Consider the following 15,721-nt stretch of genomic DNA (forward strand, 5'->3'; position numbering starts at 1 on the left):
AGGAGGGCCTTGCTAGGCAGGAGCTCAGGGGAGGGGAGCAGGGTTTTCCCAGATGGGTTTAGCTATGAATGTGTACAATAAGGTTGGGCTACTGCCTGGTTTATTCCCCCACAAGGGCTGGGACATTAGACCTTCCTCTCTCTGCAAGCACCCAGAAAATGCGCAAGGTGTTGAATCACTGGATGGCTCCCCATTATCATCATAGCCACCAAAGCTAATGGTTATTGATCACTTAATGTACCAGGTTCTGTACTAAATACACCATAAGAGTTCTCTTCATGGTTCCTCAGAACAATCCTATGAGGTGGACTGGATTGTTATCACCACTTTACAGATGAGGAAATAAAGGTTTAGCAAGATTAAATAAGTCATACAGCTTCCAGCCAGAGAATTGGAAGAGAAGTTGGGGGACCCTGTGAAAGGTCCTGTGAGCCCTCAGAGCCTTCCCTGAAATGAGGTGGTTCCAGGAGAAGCTCTATAGGGGTTCCCTTTGGAATTTTCTGGGGCCCTCCAGTGTCTTGTCGTCTGTCCTAAAACCCTGATCTGCATTTTCAGGAAAGTCAAGCTTGTAGATTTTAGGGTGTGGTAGTGAAGACTCTGGAGCCATATTGCCTGGGTTCAATTCCATCAGCCACTGAAGTGACCTTGGGCAAGTCATTGTAGCACTGCATGTCAATTGCCCCTCTATAAAACCCGGATGATACTGATAGCATCCACCTCATTCACTGTGAGAGGACTAAGTGCTTTCCCATCTGTGGAGTGTTTGGAACAGTGTCTGGCACAGAGTAAGCCCTGTGTAAGAGTTGGTTAAATAAATGAAAATTCCCTCTCCTCTCTGGTGAGGTGCCTGCTTGTGGAGGAAGGCCTGGGGTGAGTGGTGGGTGTGAGGGTGAAGGTGGAGAGACAGAAGTGCTCTAGCAATGGAGTCAGAGGCCAGCAATCACAGGAGTCTCACAGTCAACCAAAGGGGGTGGGGTGGGCAGGGAGATTTCCCCTCCCTTCGGGCAGTCCCTCCCAGAGACCTCCAGAAAACCAAAGCCAGAAAGGCTGTGAGGGAAGAGATACAGTCCCCACCCAAGGCCCTGGGTTCCTTCCTCAAATGAGAGGCCGCAGCCTGGTGACGGACCTGAGCCAGACCCTGTCATTCCTGAGAAAGGAGGAAAACATTTATTACCGTTTATCTGAAGTGTTGGACAATGATTTTCAGAGAACCAGAGCGGCAGCTCTTGGGGCTGGCAAACAGCTGCCCATCACCCACCCTGCACCCCCAAGAGGGGCTGGAAGCCTTTGTTCAGAAAATCCAGGCCGGACTTTCTGACTCACCCGTGTGACTGTGTGTGTGTGTGTGTGTGTGTGTGTGTGTGTGTGTGTGAGTGCGCGCCCGCCTGGGTGTGCCAGGAATTCCTCTCCCACGTGGGGTGGACTCCCAGGTACTCAATTAAGCAACCAATGAAAAGTTAGCTCTCTGGTAGCAAATGACCCTGACACTTCTTGTAACATAAACGGTTGAAACCTTTCCAATTAGAATTGGAGAAAGAGATGTTTGAACTCTTTCTCCCCACTTCCCTCCTTCTTTAAAAATAATTGTCAAAAGCTTTGGACAGGGTGTTGTATACATGTTTTTTTTTTTTTTTATTTCATTTTCTCTTTCTCAAGCATAAAAAAATTATTTTTCTCCTTGTTTTTCCTGATTTGTGCTGTGGTGTGGGAGTAGGGGTAGAGCGGTGGAGAGCTTAAAGGGGTGCTGGCCTAGTTACCGCCCAGCTCCTCCCCCTCCTCAGCTTAGGGGCTCAGACAGCTCTGGAGAGCTGGACTTGATGGTGGGTGTGAAGTGACTGGGAGCCAAGGGCTGGTAGTGGATGGATGGATGGATGGATGGATGAGTGAATGCATAGGAATGCATGAACAAGTGCCTTTCTTTCAGCAAATGCTCCCTCAGATCCAGCTGGAGCAAGCAAATGGGAAACTGAGGTTGGGTGTCCTAGGCTGTCCTGGATTAGAATCCTGACACTTCTGTCCCGCATAGGGCAAATTATTGAGCTTTCTCGGCCTTTTTTACTCTATGAAATGGGGCTACCAGCCAGGCCACTTCCCTCAGGAGAGAGCTGAGGAGAGAGTTCTCGCCTGGGCAGCAGTGCCCTGCCTTGTACACAGTAAGCACTCCGGCGCAGTTCCCATTCCTAACTGCCAGGCCACATCCCTCACACGCTGCCCAGGCTCTACTGCAGTGCCCGGCCAGGAGCTGGTGCTGAGGCTCACAGATGCACTCGATGGGAGTCTACCCTGCAGGACGCTCGGGTCGTGGGGTCCCCAGGAGTATGGATGTCGGGATAGGAGCGACGCACGAACCCGAAACGGAGCTGCTGTGCTCTTCTGTCCACAGTCCCCGTAGACCGGGCCTGGGGCCTGCGCTCTTGGGCCCACTAGGGGCGGGCGCCCTCAGAGCCAGTCCAGATTGAGACCGAGAGAGGGAGGCGCGAAGAGGCGCCGGGTCCTGGCATCTTGAAGGCATTGTGCTTAATAAATCCGGGCTAGACGCACACCCGCTCTCCCCCTTCTCCTCTAGTCTCCCAAATCGAGACCTGCTGTGGGATCCCCAGTTTATGGGGTCTTAAAACCCCCCTCTACTTTGATTAGCGGCTTCAAAGAGATCGCTTTAAAGTTCGCCCCCTTCCTCGCCCCACCCCTTTTACAGGCCACCCTTCCCCCATCACTCCTTCTAGACTCCAGGACAACAACAAAACAATTAACACAAGTTTAAGGGGTGGGTGGGTGGGGTGAGGGAGAGAGCAATCTTGCACACGGGCGTAGAAATTACCTGTTTCAGGCATGTGCAGAAGTCGGGGAACCGTGGAGTTTGGATGCTTTTCTTTTTTCTCTTTCTTTTTTTTTGGGGTGTGTGTGTGTGTGTGTTTTACCTTTTATTATTTAAATTGATACGTTTCATTACTAGGGAGAAAAATAAAATATTCCTTTGATACACAAAATCAAATTGATATTTAGCCTCTGCTTACTTTTTTATGCATGGCTCCTTTATACCACATGGTAGTGACAGATTGTTTGAGCTGGAAGGAAAAGCCATTCAAAGCTAATTAAGCAGCCATTCCAAGCACTATTTGCAAGCGGGAGGCTCAGAAGCCTCCGCATTTGTCAGCGCTCCCCAACCCCGCGTGGTTTTGACTGACAGCTCTGGCGCGGACTGACAGCTCCCGGAAGCTCCACCAATCATTAACGGAGAGTCCCCCTAGCGGTCTCTGATTGGTCTTCCTGACCTTGCTCAGGGGCGGGACGGGCGGTCCCCACGTGGGGGCAGGAGCGAGAAAGGGGCGGGGCGGGTAGGAAGCGGGTGCGCCCACCCGTGACGTCAGGGGGAGGGCAGAGAAGGGGAGGGGAAAAGACAGCTCCAAAGAGGAGCCATTTTGTGTCTAATGAATACTGCGGAGCGGTGCTGCTCGCATCTGTCGAGCCCGGCGTTCCCCCCCCCCCCCCCTTCGTTGCGCGCTGCACACGATTTATGTTTTTATTTAAGAAAATAAATAAATGAAGAGAGGAGCCGCGGCTAGGGCGGGCGGCCGGCGCCCGGGCGCGGGGAAGTGGAGCTCCGAGGCGGGCGCTCACGTGTAACTCGGCGGGCCTTCCCGCGCCCGCTGGCTAGCAGCTCCTCATTAAGATGCGCGGGCGAACGCGGCTCCTAATGAGGGGAAAATACGGGTCGGGGGGCGCGCGCCGGGCTCGCGCGTGCGCGCGGGTTGGAGCTGCTGGAGAGGGGCCGGGGGCCGCGGGCCCCCTGGGTCGCCCACGCGGAGTCGCCCGCGGAGGGAGCTGCTCGGGAGTCGCTTCCCCGTGGCCTGTCCACCCTGAAGCAACCCTGAGCGCCGGAGAGCTCGGCCGTCGGTCTGCGGGCCCGTTGGCAGGGCTTTGAGTGATGTGTGCGGCCGCGCGGGGAGTCCCGGCGTCGCGCGGGGGCGGGCAAGCGTCTGCGTCTCCCGGGACGTGGAGGCTGGCGGCCGAGGCACCCGCAGGGTTGCACGCGCCCCTCCGCAGGCCTTCCGCGACGCCGTGACACTGGGGACAGGCTGAGGAACCCGGGGCGGAACTCGGAGCTCCCGGGCCGGGCCGGGGCATGGTCACCACCTCACTCCCTACCCTACTCCCCCGGTCTCGGGCGCGGCGAGGAACGGCGGCCGGGGCTCCGCTGTTCCCCGCGGGAGAAGCCCCGGTGGGGGAGGCACGCATTGAGCTGTTGGTCCGCGGGCCACAGGCCCTTCCTGCGGAGCTGCCGCCTAGCCAGAGTTCCCCACATTTCTCTGTGCAGGCAACCGCTGCACATCAAAGAAGGCGGTATTTGGCTCTCCGAAAAGAAGGACGAAGAACAAAGAATAGCTGGGGGCCCTGGCGGGTGGGGGAGCAGGAGGAGTGAAGAAAGGGACACCCCTCGGTTCCGAGCAAAGTTGGGAGGCAACTTTGGGAGCCACCATTTTCTCCGTCCTGTGAAGTGAGAACAGGAGAGTGACGGAGATTCTGTTTGTTTTGTAGTGTCTAATTGGGCTGCTCTGCAGACCTAATGAGATTAAAAGGGAGGAATCGTTTGCCGCCACTGCAGAACGAACTGATACATTACACCGCCGCAGGTTTCGGGGACTGGACAGCCTGTCTTTTTTCCTTTTGTTGTTATTCCTGTTCTCTCTCCTCCTTCCGCCAAATAATTGTTAGTAGATTGAGGGGCGGAAAGTGGAAAAAAACTCTAGCAGTCCGGGGCTCTAATATCTATCTATTTATTTTGTGTCTTTCGGTTAATTCCTGATCCGAGGAGCGCTGTTTTCCACTCCCAGGCTAAAGTCACCGGCGGGCAGGGCCTGATTGCTACTTTTCATGCATAGTTTTAGACACAAGAGGGCATTGTGACGTACAGCCCGGCGGCGCCCAGTCGCAGGCCGAGTCCGGGGGCCCCACGTGGGGGCCCCGCGCTCCCATTGGCCAGCGCGGGCAGGAGCTGCCACATTATTTTGTTACTTTTCAGTCCCTATTTGGAACTGCTCTCGCGGCAGTTCAGACCTCGTGCTTGTCCCCCCTCGCCTGTCTGTGTGTGGTATCCGCAGGTCCGGGGCACTTTTTGGCGTGTGTGCGTGTGTGCGTGTGTGCGTGTGTGTGTGTGTGTGTGCGCTGGGTGTGTGTTTAGGGGTTTGTCGTGGCGCAGAGCGGAGAGCCGAGCCGCGCCGAGGGGAAGGAAGGAAGCGCCGAGCTCCCGGGTCTCCGGCTGCGTCTCCCTCCAGCCTTCTGCCTGCGCGCTCCGGGGCTTCTGTGGCGGCCTGAGCGCTCCTCGCTGGAGGCGGCGTTGGCGCTGGGAACCGCGAGGACCCTTGTGCGGAGGCTTTCTGCGCCGCCGGAGTTTGGATGCCAGGTCGGCTGATTTGCACCCACTGAGCCGGAGTTTTCTTCTCGGCCCTGGGCAGGGCTGGCGGCGGCGGCGGCAGTAGCAGACCGAACACAGGCTCTCCTCTCCGAGGGGGGGCGTCGGAGCGCCCGCTCCGGGCTCCCGCCCTCACCCTCCGGCGTTCCTGAGGCCCCTGCCCGCCACCTCGGAGCCGGCCTTCTTCCTCTTCTCGCCGGCAGCCGCCTCTGGGTTTGGACCCGCGCGCCACCCATGCTGGGTCTGCCCCGGGGCGCCCCCGGCCCACCTCAGTGATTGGAGGGGACCCGCGCTCGCCCCCGGAGGGGCCCTGGCCTCGGGAGCCGTGCCGGACCCGCCGGGGAGGAGACGATGTCCGCGCAGCCCCCGGTTCTGACGCGCCCCACGCAGTCGGGGGAAGGCGGCCGGCCACAGCCCGCCGAGTCCTAGGCGCACAAAGCCCGCGCCCGCCGCCCGACCTCGGTGCCCGCCGACGACTTTGCCGCCAGCTTCCCGGCTCTTTGTCTCCGCTTGGGTGGGCGCCCGACTCTGGGATTTCGCCGTGAGAGCGGGCTGGGGGGGCCGGGGGCGAGCTCTCGGTCTGCCGGCCGCCCCCCGCTCGGGCTTGGCTCCCCCCTCCCCCGCGTCTCCCCGGCCCGGACTCTCGGCGCTTCCACTCTCTGCGAATCACGACCCCTCCCTGCCATGTATCCGCAAGGCAGACATCCGGTGAGTAATTGCCTCTCGGTTTATTTAAGCATCTATCATGGCAGGGTAAACGAGGCAGTTTATCTGGCACCTCCATTTTGCTTGTTGCTACCTTTCTGGGGTGTGTGTGTGTGTGTGTGTGTGTGCGCGCGCGCGCCGCGTGCACACGCACGCGCGCTCATACAAAGGGGATGGGGGTGCCTCCGAGAGAGGAGGCTCCTTCTACCCGTGGGAGGGGGCGCTGCCTGTGTTCCAGAGACCTGTTTGTTTTCACGCTGTTCCCTGCTCCCTCGACTAAGTCTCTCAACTCCGCCTCGTGTCTCGCCTGCCCCCATCTTACTTGGGAATGGGGGACCCCTTCGATACAGAGATGGGAGCTTTGCAGCCAATTGGCAGAGATTGGGGTGTCCCCGCTCCTGCCCCATCTGGGAGCTGAGAAACTTGCTGGGAAGGTGGGGGTCTGTGAGAGTGGCTCTCTGGTGGGGTGAGGATGAGGTGGGGGGAAGCCGAGGGCGGCCGCTGAGGGGCCAGGCCGCTTGGAGCCCCAGCTGATGTCCCCCCCCCCTCGCCGCCCCATTCCTCCCTCCCTGTCTTGTCCTGGCGGTCTTCAGGCTCCCCATCAACCCGGACAGCCGGGATTTAAATTCACAGTGGCCGAGTCTTGTGACAGGATCAAAGACGAATTCCAGTTTCTGCAAGCTCAGTATCACAGGTAAGGCCTGGGGGCCGCCCCGGGCTGGTGGGAAGGGGAGTCCCTGCCCTGGCTCCAGCCACCTCCGCGGGGATGGTGGGGTCTCCAGACCTCGGGCTTCAGGGTGGCCGGGCCTCTGCCTTTTGTTTCCCCTTTCTAAGGGCCTCGCCTTAACCCATCTCCGCCTGCAGACTCCCAGCGCCCCGCACAGCCCGCAGGCTGCCCAGGGTGAGGGCAGGAGTCTTGGGCAGGCTCGCTCTGGGTTCTGGGGGTAGAGCCAGCGTCAGTGACCTGCCTCCCTGTGGCCCTATCACTCTCCTCACTTGGCAGCGGGAAGTTTTAGTTTTTTCACTCTCCCTCCGTCCAGAGGCTTTGGGGTAATAGGGTACCCAGGGGGGCATTAGGGAAGTGGAAAAGTGGCTCTCCGAGGCCCTCCGTTGGGGCCTCAGGGAGGCTGTGCAGGCCCCAGGCCTGAGCCGGCTGCTCCTGTCCTTGCAGCCTCAAAGTGGAATACGACAAGCTGGCGAACGAGAAGACGGAGATGCAACGCCATTATGTGATGGTGAGAGGCGGTGAGGGCCGGCCGGGCGGGCGCAGGCGGGCGGGCTGGAGCCCTGGGGGCGGGTGCAATCTTAGTGTGCCTCTGAGCCTTCCCACCCTCCTTCAGCCGGCTACTTGGGGGGTGGTGGGGGCTACTTGGAGGAGGGTGGGCGAGAGGAGAAGCAGAAAGAGAAACCCAAACCCCAGTCCCGGCATTTCTGTCCTACCTTTGTGCCCCTTTAGTTCATGTTTGAAGCTTTCCCAGCGGGCTGGTTGCCCTGTCTTGGCGAGTAGGACAGGACCCCACATCAGGGTTGGAGAGAAAATTTCCCTTAGAGCCCTCTTGGGAGTGTTTGGAAACTTTGCAACCCAGGGATCTAGCCAGTGGGCTGTAAACCCTCCCTCCCATCCACTTCCTTCCCCAGACATTGCTGAGTGGAGGGAGAGCTCCGCGGCCCTCAGGGATTTCCCAACTGAGACTCTTAGCAGCCCCGGGGCAGTAGATGGCCATGCTCCCCTTTCCCAGCGTCTGTTCCAGCGAGTTTACATCATCCCTCCGTGAGAGGGCATGGAAAGCACTTAAGCGCCTCCCTGAACTGCTTTCCACATAAGAGGCCTTCGACACATTGCTAAATAACTCTCAGAGGACAAGAGGGTCCCAGTGTACACACGATTCCCTGTTGAACCCGAACCTTGTATAAACAGGATATGTGGCACATGTGGTGCTGGTGGAGGGAGGGCCCAGCTTCTCTGACTACTGTACGTATAATGTCCTTGAGGACAGCCCTTGCTGGTGTTCAGCCCTTAAACCACTCTATTGGCTGGGGGTTGATTTAAACTTCTTTAGCAAATGTATCATGAAAGTACAATTTGACCAAAACTTTCCCAAAAGCTGATTTAGGAAAATTGAGAGCTTTCTGAGTTGTCTGTTAATGGTAGTTCTTTTCACTTTTAGTACTATGAGATGTCCTATGGCTTGAACATTGAAATGCACAAGCAGGTAAGTGCTTAAAAATATATATATATATATATATATATATATATATATATATTTCAATATATATATATCAATTTAAAAACATATAATACATGGTTTCTTATGGCCCCTCCTGTTTGAAAATGAGCCTAGTTCTTCTTTTCCTCCTACTTCTAGCAGAATGAACGGATCTAGTCCTTGAAATGCAGGGTCTGAGGCTTTGCTAATTTCTTAGACATTGAGCTTTCAAGCTTGCGATATTTGTTCTGGTCTCGGAGGATAAAGGAGCAAAGGGAAAGTTGTACCTTCAGGATCTGCTTTAGAACTCCTGAAGCCCAGAGGTGGCTGGCTGCTTTATCTGTTTTAATGTAAAATTCTCAAGAGGAAATACAGGAGGGGTGTGTGTGTGTGTGTGTGTGTGTGTGTGTGTGTGTGTGCGCGCGCGCGCGCGCAAAAATGTGATGTTCTGCCTTGATAAGATTTAACTTCAGGAGTTTTAAAAGCCAAGCTGAGCTGTCAAAACTTAAAAGGAACAAGTTACTAACTGCTTAAAAATATAACCGGAATGAAATAAAACCCTAATGTTCTGTCTGTATTTATGAGGGCAGTCTCCTTCCCATTTTACAGAGAAGGAAGATAAACTGGAGAGGTGAAGTAACTTGCCCAGGGCAGCCTGGCCAGGACTTTTGAGATGACTGGGAGTTGAGCTCACCTTTGAAATCCTGAAGTCAAACCAGTTTAGCTAGTATGGTGCTGCTTGATGGATATGTAAACTACTCATATTGTCACTCTTCTAATAACAGTATACCTCAGACTGAGCAAATACAAACACCCTTTATCTCGGTGCATATCAGTAAGTAGTCCCTGGTGAGAGGCTGGGCTGTGGGAGAGGACTGTTTGTGTATTTTTGTTCCAAGGAGAGGCTGCCTATAATTTGGCTTGGCCAACGATTAGTGTTGGCATGTATAAATGGCACAGGCCTGTTGTTCTTTTCAACAATTGGTGTTCTTGAAATCTCAGAAGGCTCTTGACTCATGCTAGCTTTTGGTGACCGTGACTTGAATGGATTTTCTGCTGTAAATTAACAGCCTTTTACAAGGTTTTGCTCTTTCAGGGGGCAGGACCCAGGGCAGGTGACCTCTGGAATGCTCTGAGATTCCTGTCTTGCTCCAGTGGCTTGCATAGAGCCTTGTGAATCTTAGTTTCCTTTTCCTTCCTGGAGGGAGCCCCAGTGTTGGGTGAAGGGCAGCCAGAAAGGGGCCCGAGTTTACTGAGCAATGTGGGAAGTCAGCTTGTGGCTTCCTGAGGGATTAGCGCTTTAGGAAGGCACGTGAAGGCTACCACGTTTTTACTTCTTGATCCACAGAAATCATAAACAGATACCGCTTCGTATGTAAAAATGTTTCTTCTCAGGAGATTGGTTCTGCCCAACTTGAGGTGGAACTGACTGGGTCTGATTTGTGTGATAAGATTGGATGAAGTGGAACTGGGGTCCCAGGTGTTCATGGACCTTGGGGTCTTATGCAAGGTGCCACCTCCTCCCTTTCTGTACCTCCTCTTGTTCCCTCAGTGCTTAGTATCGTGGGTGTGTTTAAAGAGGGTAATTGCACTCAGGTTTAAAATTTATAGCAGTAGTTATTCTGAGAGCTTCATAATTAAGGTGTAATATGTTGTTGCACGTTGAGGTCTGAATGGGTGGTGTTCCTCCCCGTGCCGGTGAGTGGATGGTTCGTTGGCACAGAAAATCTACCTTGGTGGGCAGAGCAAAGCTGTTCCCAGAGTCCTTAGGACACTGAACTCAGGAAGAGTTAACCACCTTAACACATTTGGTGGTGGGGTTTGTGTAAAGAGCAGCTGTGTGCACCTGGGGCTCTGACTGTTCGGAAACAGGGTTCTTAGGGGAGAATGCCTGAGGTTTGGCTACCTTGTCTCACTTAATCCTGGCAGTTGCCAGAGGCAGATAGATTCTCTCTCCCCTTTTTGTAGGTGAGGAAATGAAGGCTTCAGGGGTGCCAAGAAGGTAGACCTGGTACTCAAATCCCGGCCACCTTTGCCTTCCGGCCTCGGTTCCCGTTGGCTTCCCAGCATGATTCTGTCTGGTCTTGAAGGCTGTGCCTTTGCAGGGTTTATGGCAGTCTCTGAGTTGGGTGAAATCACCCCGTGGCTGTGTAGGAACAAAGAGACAAAGAGGCGAAGAAACCTCTGCAGAGAAGTGCAGCCCTGACCTACAGGGATTGGCCACTGCCTGGGCTTTCGAGCTTTCTGCAGAAGAAAATCCAGCCACTAATTGTAGTGTGGGTCTTGGGTGCATTTGGCGGATGGTGGTTAGGCCTGAGCAAACAAGTTTATCAGCTGACCTGTTTAGCGGTTGACTGGTGTTTTATCTGCACACACAATCAAGTGACTGGAGTGCTTGAATTATTCATGCAGTGTCCTGCCCTCTAGACTTGACTGTTCGTGTGATTACATCTGCCTGGAACAAACAGGCTGGATTCTTCATCTTTAAGCTCAGGGCTGGGGGTGGGGACTGTCGGAACTTTTTTATATAAAGATGATCTCCCGAGCTAGCACCTTGGGAAGTGTGGCGGTCCTCAGCCTGTTCTCACACACATCCTCACCCCAGCACCACCATTGGAACCACGGGTTCTGCCAGATGGGTCCTGTATTGACAGAGGGCAGCTGATGAGGTGTGTCCAGCCCATTTTCATTTTACTGAGAGGTTAAACTCACTGTGGCTGGCTTCTCTCCTGGCCATTTCACTCTCTCCCTCTCATTCTTTTTCCAAGCTGTCAAACCCCAGAGAACTAATAAATGGTTTCTCCTCCCACTCTTCCCCTAATTATGGTAAAGCAAAGATTACAGAATCACGGGCCTGGCCCGAGACGTGAAGAGGTCACTCACCCCTCCAAGCCCTTGCTTCCAGACATAATGTCAAGGGTGATTCAGCGAGGCCAGGGAGGAAAGGATGGCTGACCAGCTCATCAGTTTCCATGTTACTCCTGTGCAGGCTTTGCAGCGTCAGCCACAAATCACAAAGCCACTTCGAAACAAGCACCTCAGAGCAACTGTTGTGCCTTGGGTTTGAGGCCCTGACTCTGTGAGACACTGGGTCAGGCCCCCTCCACTAGTGAGCACTGAGGGTTTGAAAGAGGACTTGAGGCGTTTTATTTGGGGGCAGCCTCATGCCAACTCTGTGGTCAGTTTTTTCTGGAAACCGAGCCACTCTTTCTCTCAGTTTCCTTTTGCCATGCTGGAACGGGGGAACCTGTGGTTTCTCATCCAAACCTTTCAAGTGACAGCTTAGGAAACTGAGGCCCAGCAGGGCAGCTGGTGCATCCTGACTCATCCAGCCCCTTGTGAGCGGTAGAGCTGCCATTGAATCCTTTCCTCCCAACCCCAGGTCTCTTCAGCAAGACTCAAGAAATGAAGAGGGCTCCGGTCCTAATAGCACTCTGTGCCTTTAATTACTATTGCTTTCTTCTGTGCTGTTATCTCAAGAGGCTAAGGCTACAAACCTGGTTACACCAAAGTCCAAAGTACCCCACTTTGGGTTGTATAACCGTGTCAGCTGAACCCTCTGCCCACGGTCCTCGTCTGAATTGCCAGTTATTTGCACAATTAATGATTTGAGGTGCAAATGATACATGGAACGTATAAGTAGTAAAGATCCCAGAGGTAAGGTTCATGGGTGAGGTAAAGCGGTAAAACCTGTGAACTTTTTACTCAGGGACACAGATAGCCATGGTGGTGGCCATGAACACAGGGCTGAGGGAGAGATGGGAAATCTCGATTTGTCATCTCCCCCTCTGGGTCCTCTCACATAAGTGGTAAGGGGCTTGGGCTGGAAAATCTCTGGGTACGACAGCTTGACGTTCTGTGACCAATGTGAGGGTGTGGGTGGCCAGGGGGAGCCAGCAGGTGGCGAGATTACAAAGACATTGCCCAGGAGTAGTCTGTCTTGGTAGGGAGAAGGTGGCACCACTCTCAAAGTTGAAGGGGACACAGGTACTTATACTAGGGCAGTGCCTTTTGTGTGGCATCTGTGTTGAGCTAAGAAGAAATCCCAGTATCAATCTGGCCACCGTGCTGGCATCTAAGAACCCCTCTGCATTCTGGTTTCCATCTGACTTTTCCCTGGCACAGTCTCCTCCAGTCACACAGCTCCTCTCACTGTCCTGGCTCTCTGCCTTACTCAGCTGTGGTCTCTACTGAGCTCCAAGCTCTCTTCACTCTGCCCTGTCCACCCAGGAGGAGGAGACCCGCCCCCACCTTCCAGACTGCCAGCCTTCTCCGGCCTGTCGGCTGCCAATGACGTACAGAGTGTGGTGTGGTGCCTCTCTGGGTCTTTTTCTTACACGTTTGATCACTAAATGACCTGGGAGATGGACAAATGCTCCCTTGTCTACCGATCAGGGAAAGTGCCTGGGAGGGATCCTGGCTTCTAATTTAAGACTCGTTCTCTGGACCAGGAGGCTCCAGATTGCACAGAGCTCTTTCTCTGGATTCCTTCCTTCTTACCTCATATAGGAAGGGTCTAGTCTGTGTCAGAGGCCTTTCATTTCCATTTTGTTGTAGGAGTGAGTCAATCAAGGAATGAATTCCCCTTTTCTTCCTGCAGAGGAAAATGTTTTCCTGTCCCATTTGCTGTACAAAATTCGGGGACACCAGGAACAAAAAGGTCATCAAGGCCAATCTCGGTGGGGTTTCCTCTGCAATCTAGCCTCGGCGATGCCCTTTCTCACACTTCATTATCTCATTTCTGTAGCAATGGACTAAGGTTGGGGTCTCTTGTGTGCACTTAGCACATGGCAGGTGCTCAGTAAACCCACTGGTTTTTCTTTACTGAGAGGGTAGAATTCTGATTCCCTGATCCCTGTGAGTAGGAAGTGGAGGTTTTAATTGTGGGCTGGCCTCTGGCTCTGCAGGCTTCCTCCCACAGCTCGGCATCCAGTTTCTTCATCAGTCAAATGAGGGGGTTGGCTTCATTCCCAAAACGGTGATTAGGGACCTGGGATGTGCTGGGTGTGGGCTGGGGCTGGTGAATGAGACACCCTTCCTTCCACTGGGGAGTCGGCATCTAAATAAGTCATTGCAGTGCAGTGAGGTAAGTGCTAATATGGCCGAGTGACACAGCAGCACAACAGCTTATTCCTCCTGGGAGAGGGGAGTCCGGTGGAGGACTGACCGAGGGCTGTTACTTGAGCCGCATCTTAGAGGGAGGGCAAGGGGTTATTAGGCAGAAGCCGTTGGAGACGCCTCCAGAAGCGGCAGCAGTGCGTAGAGAGGCAGCGAGTGTGTTCCGGAAGCCACAAGTCCACAAGTCTTCAGAGTGGTGTGGAGGGGGGTTCCACTTGGGGAGTGAGGCGAGGTGGTGACATTTTGCAGGAGTGATCTCCAAGGACTCCTGCTCTCACACTCCCGACTCTGTGGCTCCTGCGTCCCCATATGGCTCTGGGCTGGCCTGAGTCCATCTGCCTGCGGTGGGGGTGGGGGGTGCTCTGTGTCCGCGGCCTCCCCTGTCTGTGTCCCCATCGGAATACTCTGGGTTGAACTTTATTTCCTAACGTGGCATTGTCTCCCTTCTCATATGGGTAATTCTGTAATGACTGGTTGTGACCCGCCCCCTCCCCCATATTTAATTCTCATCAGCCCAGCTCTCCACTTTGCTATTAATGATAGCAGCCAGCAAAATAGCTTTCAACATGCCATTGACAGTCTGGTTTAAGAGCGCACTTGAAGTAGTGCTAGACAGCTGAAAGCACCCATAATTGTGTACCAGAGTGAGAACTGCGTGCTCAAGGGCCTTGTTTTTATATGCTTAAAGGGACAATGTCTTGTTTTCAACAAATGCTCTCTGAGACTCACAGCCAAGATGCTTTCTTCCCTTCTCTCTTTGCCTTTCTCCGTTGGCTATTTCTTTTCTTTCCCTTGCTTTTCAAAGTAAGTAAATGTTCCCCCTTAAGTGGGGGCTAAGGAGAAACTTCTTCAGGAAGCGGGCGTTTCCTGCCTTCACAGAAGTAAGGATGATTCCCTGGGTTTGTTGCCTTGAGTCATCCCTTGCAGCGCCTCCCCCCGGGGGTCCTTAGGACCTGGCATTTCTTGCCAACATTGATTTTGAGGTCTTTTGTTTGCTGAGGAAGTTGCACAGTCAGCACAGCACAGGCAGCAGGCGGCCTCCTAGCTGTCACTGAGTGTTTAGGCAGAGGCCAGCTTTGTGGGGGTTGTGGGGGATGGGTCCTCCTTTTGGAGAGTCCGATCCCGGACCTCTCAGCCCCTTTCAAATCAGATTCTAGGCGGCTGTTCTTGTGCAAAGGCTCCTCTTGAAAAGGGAGGGAGATTTATATTCTCGAGTGGAGGCTCATCCAGGATTTGGGAGTTACCCAGGGGTCCCATTTACTCAACCCTGAAGATTTTGCCTGAGAACAAATGCCTCCCTCCCCTTCACTCCAGCCACCTTCATTCCTTTGGAAATGCAACAACCTTTTGGGAAGAGGCTCCCTTCACCGCACTGTCACCAAAGCTTCCCTTAACCAGCTGCATCCTTTGAAGGGTATAGAGAGCCACATTCCCCGTGCTGGGAGAGAACAGGGGTGGGGCTGAGAGGCCAGGCAAGCCCTGTTGGCTCTGGAGTCTGGAGTCTGGCTGTGGCTGTTGCCCCGTTCTCTCAGAGGCCAGCTGCCCTTTATTTACCCACCATGTAAGTGACAAAGAATGGGGTTGGGGGTCCTGGGGCAGCTGCCACCACCACCAAATAACCTCAGGAAGAAGACCTTTGTTGAGGATAAAGAGTTTGGAAATTTTGATCTTCCAAATATTATTGGTTATAATAGTATAACCCTAAGTAGCACTTGATTGTTCATAAAGCAGTTTAGACATTTTCATTTTAGGAACCTAAAATAATAGGCATTTGGGTCTGGGTCAAACAAACGCCAGGATGAAAGCATCAGAGCATAGTGTGACTGTACTGGGGTGTGAAGATGACCTGCATACTTCCAGGGCCATGGAGGCCTGTCTTCTTTGATTGGGGCTGATGGCAGGGTGGGGAGAGGAGTGTGATTGACAAGGCTGTGAGTTCCCTGAGGAACGGGACCTTTGGTGTTCACTGAAGCCCATGAGCCCTGCGTGCTGCTTGGCCCAGTACTTGGGTGCACAGAATTCATTTTGTGGAAGACTCGAGTAGGATTATGTTCCAGGTTGGGGTTCTCCCTAACCCTGTATAGCATTTTGAACTTTCTGGGAAGGAAGGAAGGCTGGCTTTCTGAAAGAAGCCTGTCAGTGTAAAAGTTGTTTATAGAAAGAAATGTGTCATATACCTTTTTTTAAAAGTGTGTTTAATATAGCTGAAGCATTTTTTTTTTTCCCATCTCACATTATGGATAGTTTGTGATAGGGTAAGAAAGGGGGAGGTGAGAAAAGA

General features: G+C 53.7%; 1 protein-coding gene across 16 annotated transcripts in view; it reads left to right on the forward strand.

Annotated features, from left to right (window-relative positions):
- Positions 1–5,041: 5,041 nt before the first annotated feature.
- Positions 5,042–15,721, forward strand: part of TLE3 (TLE family member 3, transcriptional corepressor) — a 46,358-nt gene continuing 35,678 nt past the window's right edge. For 9 of the 16 annotated variants that reach the window (XM_079771609.1, XM_079771611.1, XM_079771603.1 and 6 more), the window contains exons 1-4: positions 5,042–6,118; positions 6,709–6,809; positions 7,287–7,350; positions 8,284–8,328. In XM_079771609.1, the coding sequence (XP_079627735.1) occupies positions 6,095–6,118; positions 6,709–6,809; positions 7,287–7,350; positions 8,284–8,328 (234 nt within the window). In that variant the 5' untranslated portion in view covers positions 5,042–6,094. Of the gene's footprint in view, positions 6,119–6,144; positions 6,810–7,286; positions 7,351–8,283; positions 8,329–15,721 lie in introns of those variants that run through there. The other 7 variants (XM_079771597.1, XM_079771606.1, XM_079771608.1 and 4 more) reach the window with 5 other exon arrangements.

This window comes from Cnephaeus nilssonii (assembly GCF_951640355.1).
Source record: "Cnephaeus nilssonii genome assembly, chromosome: 1".
In the NCBI taxonomy this organism is placed as follows: Eukaryota; Metazoa; Chordata; class Mammalia; order Chiroptera; family Vespertilionidae; genus Cnephaeus; species Cnephaeus nilssonii.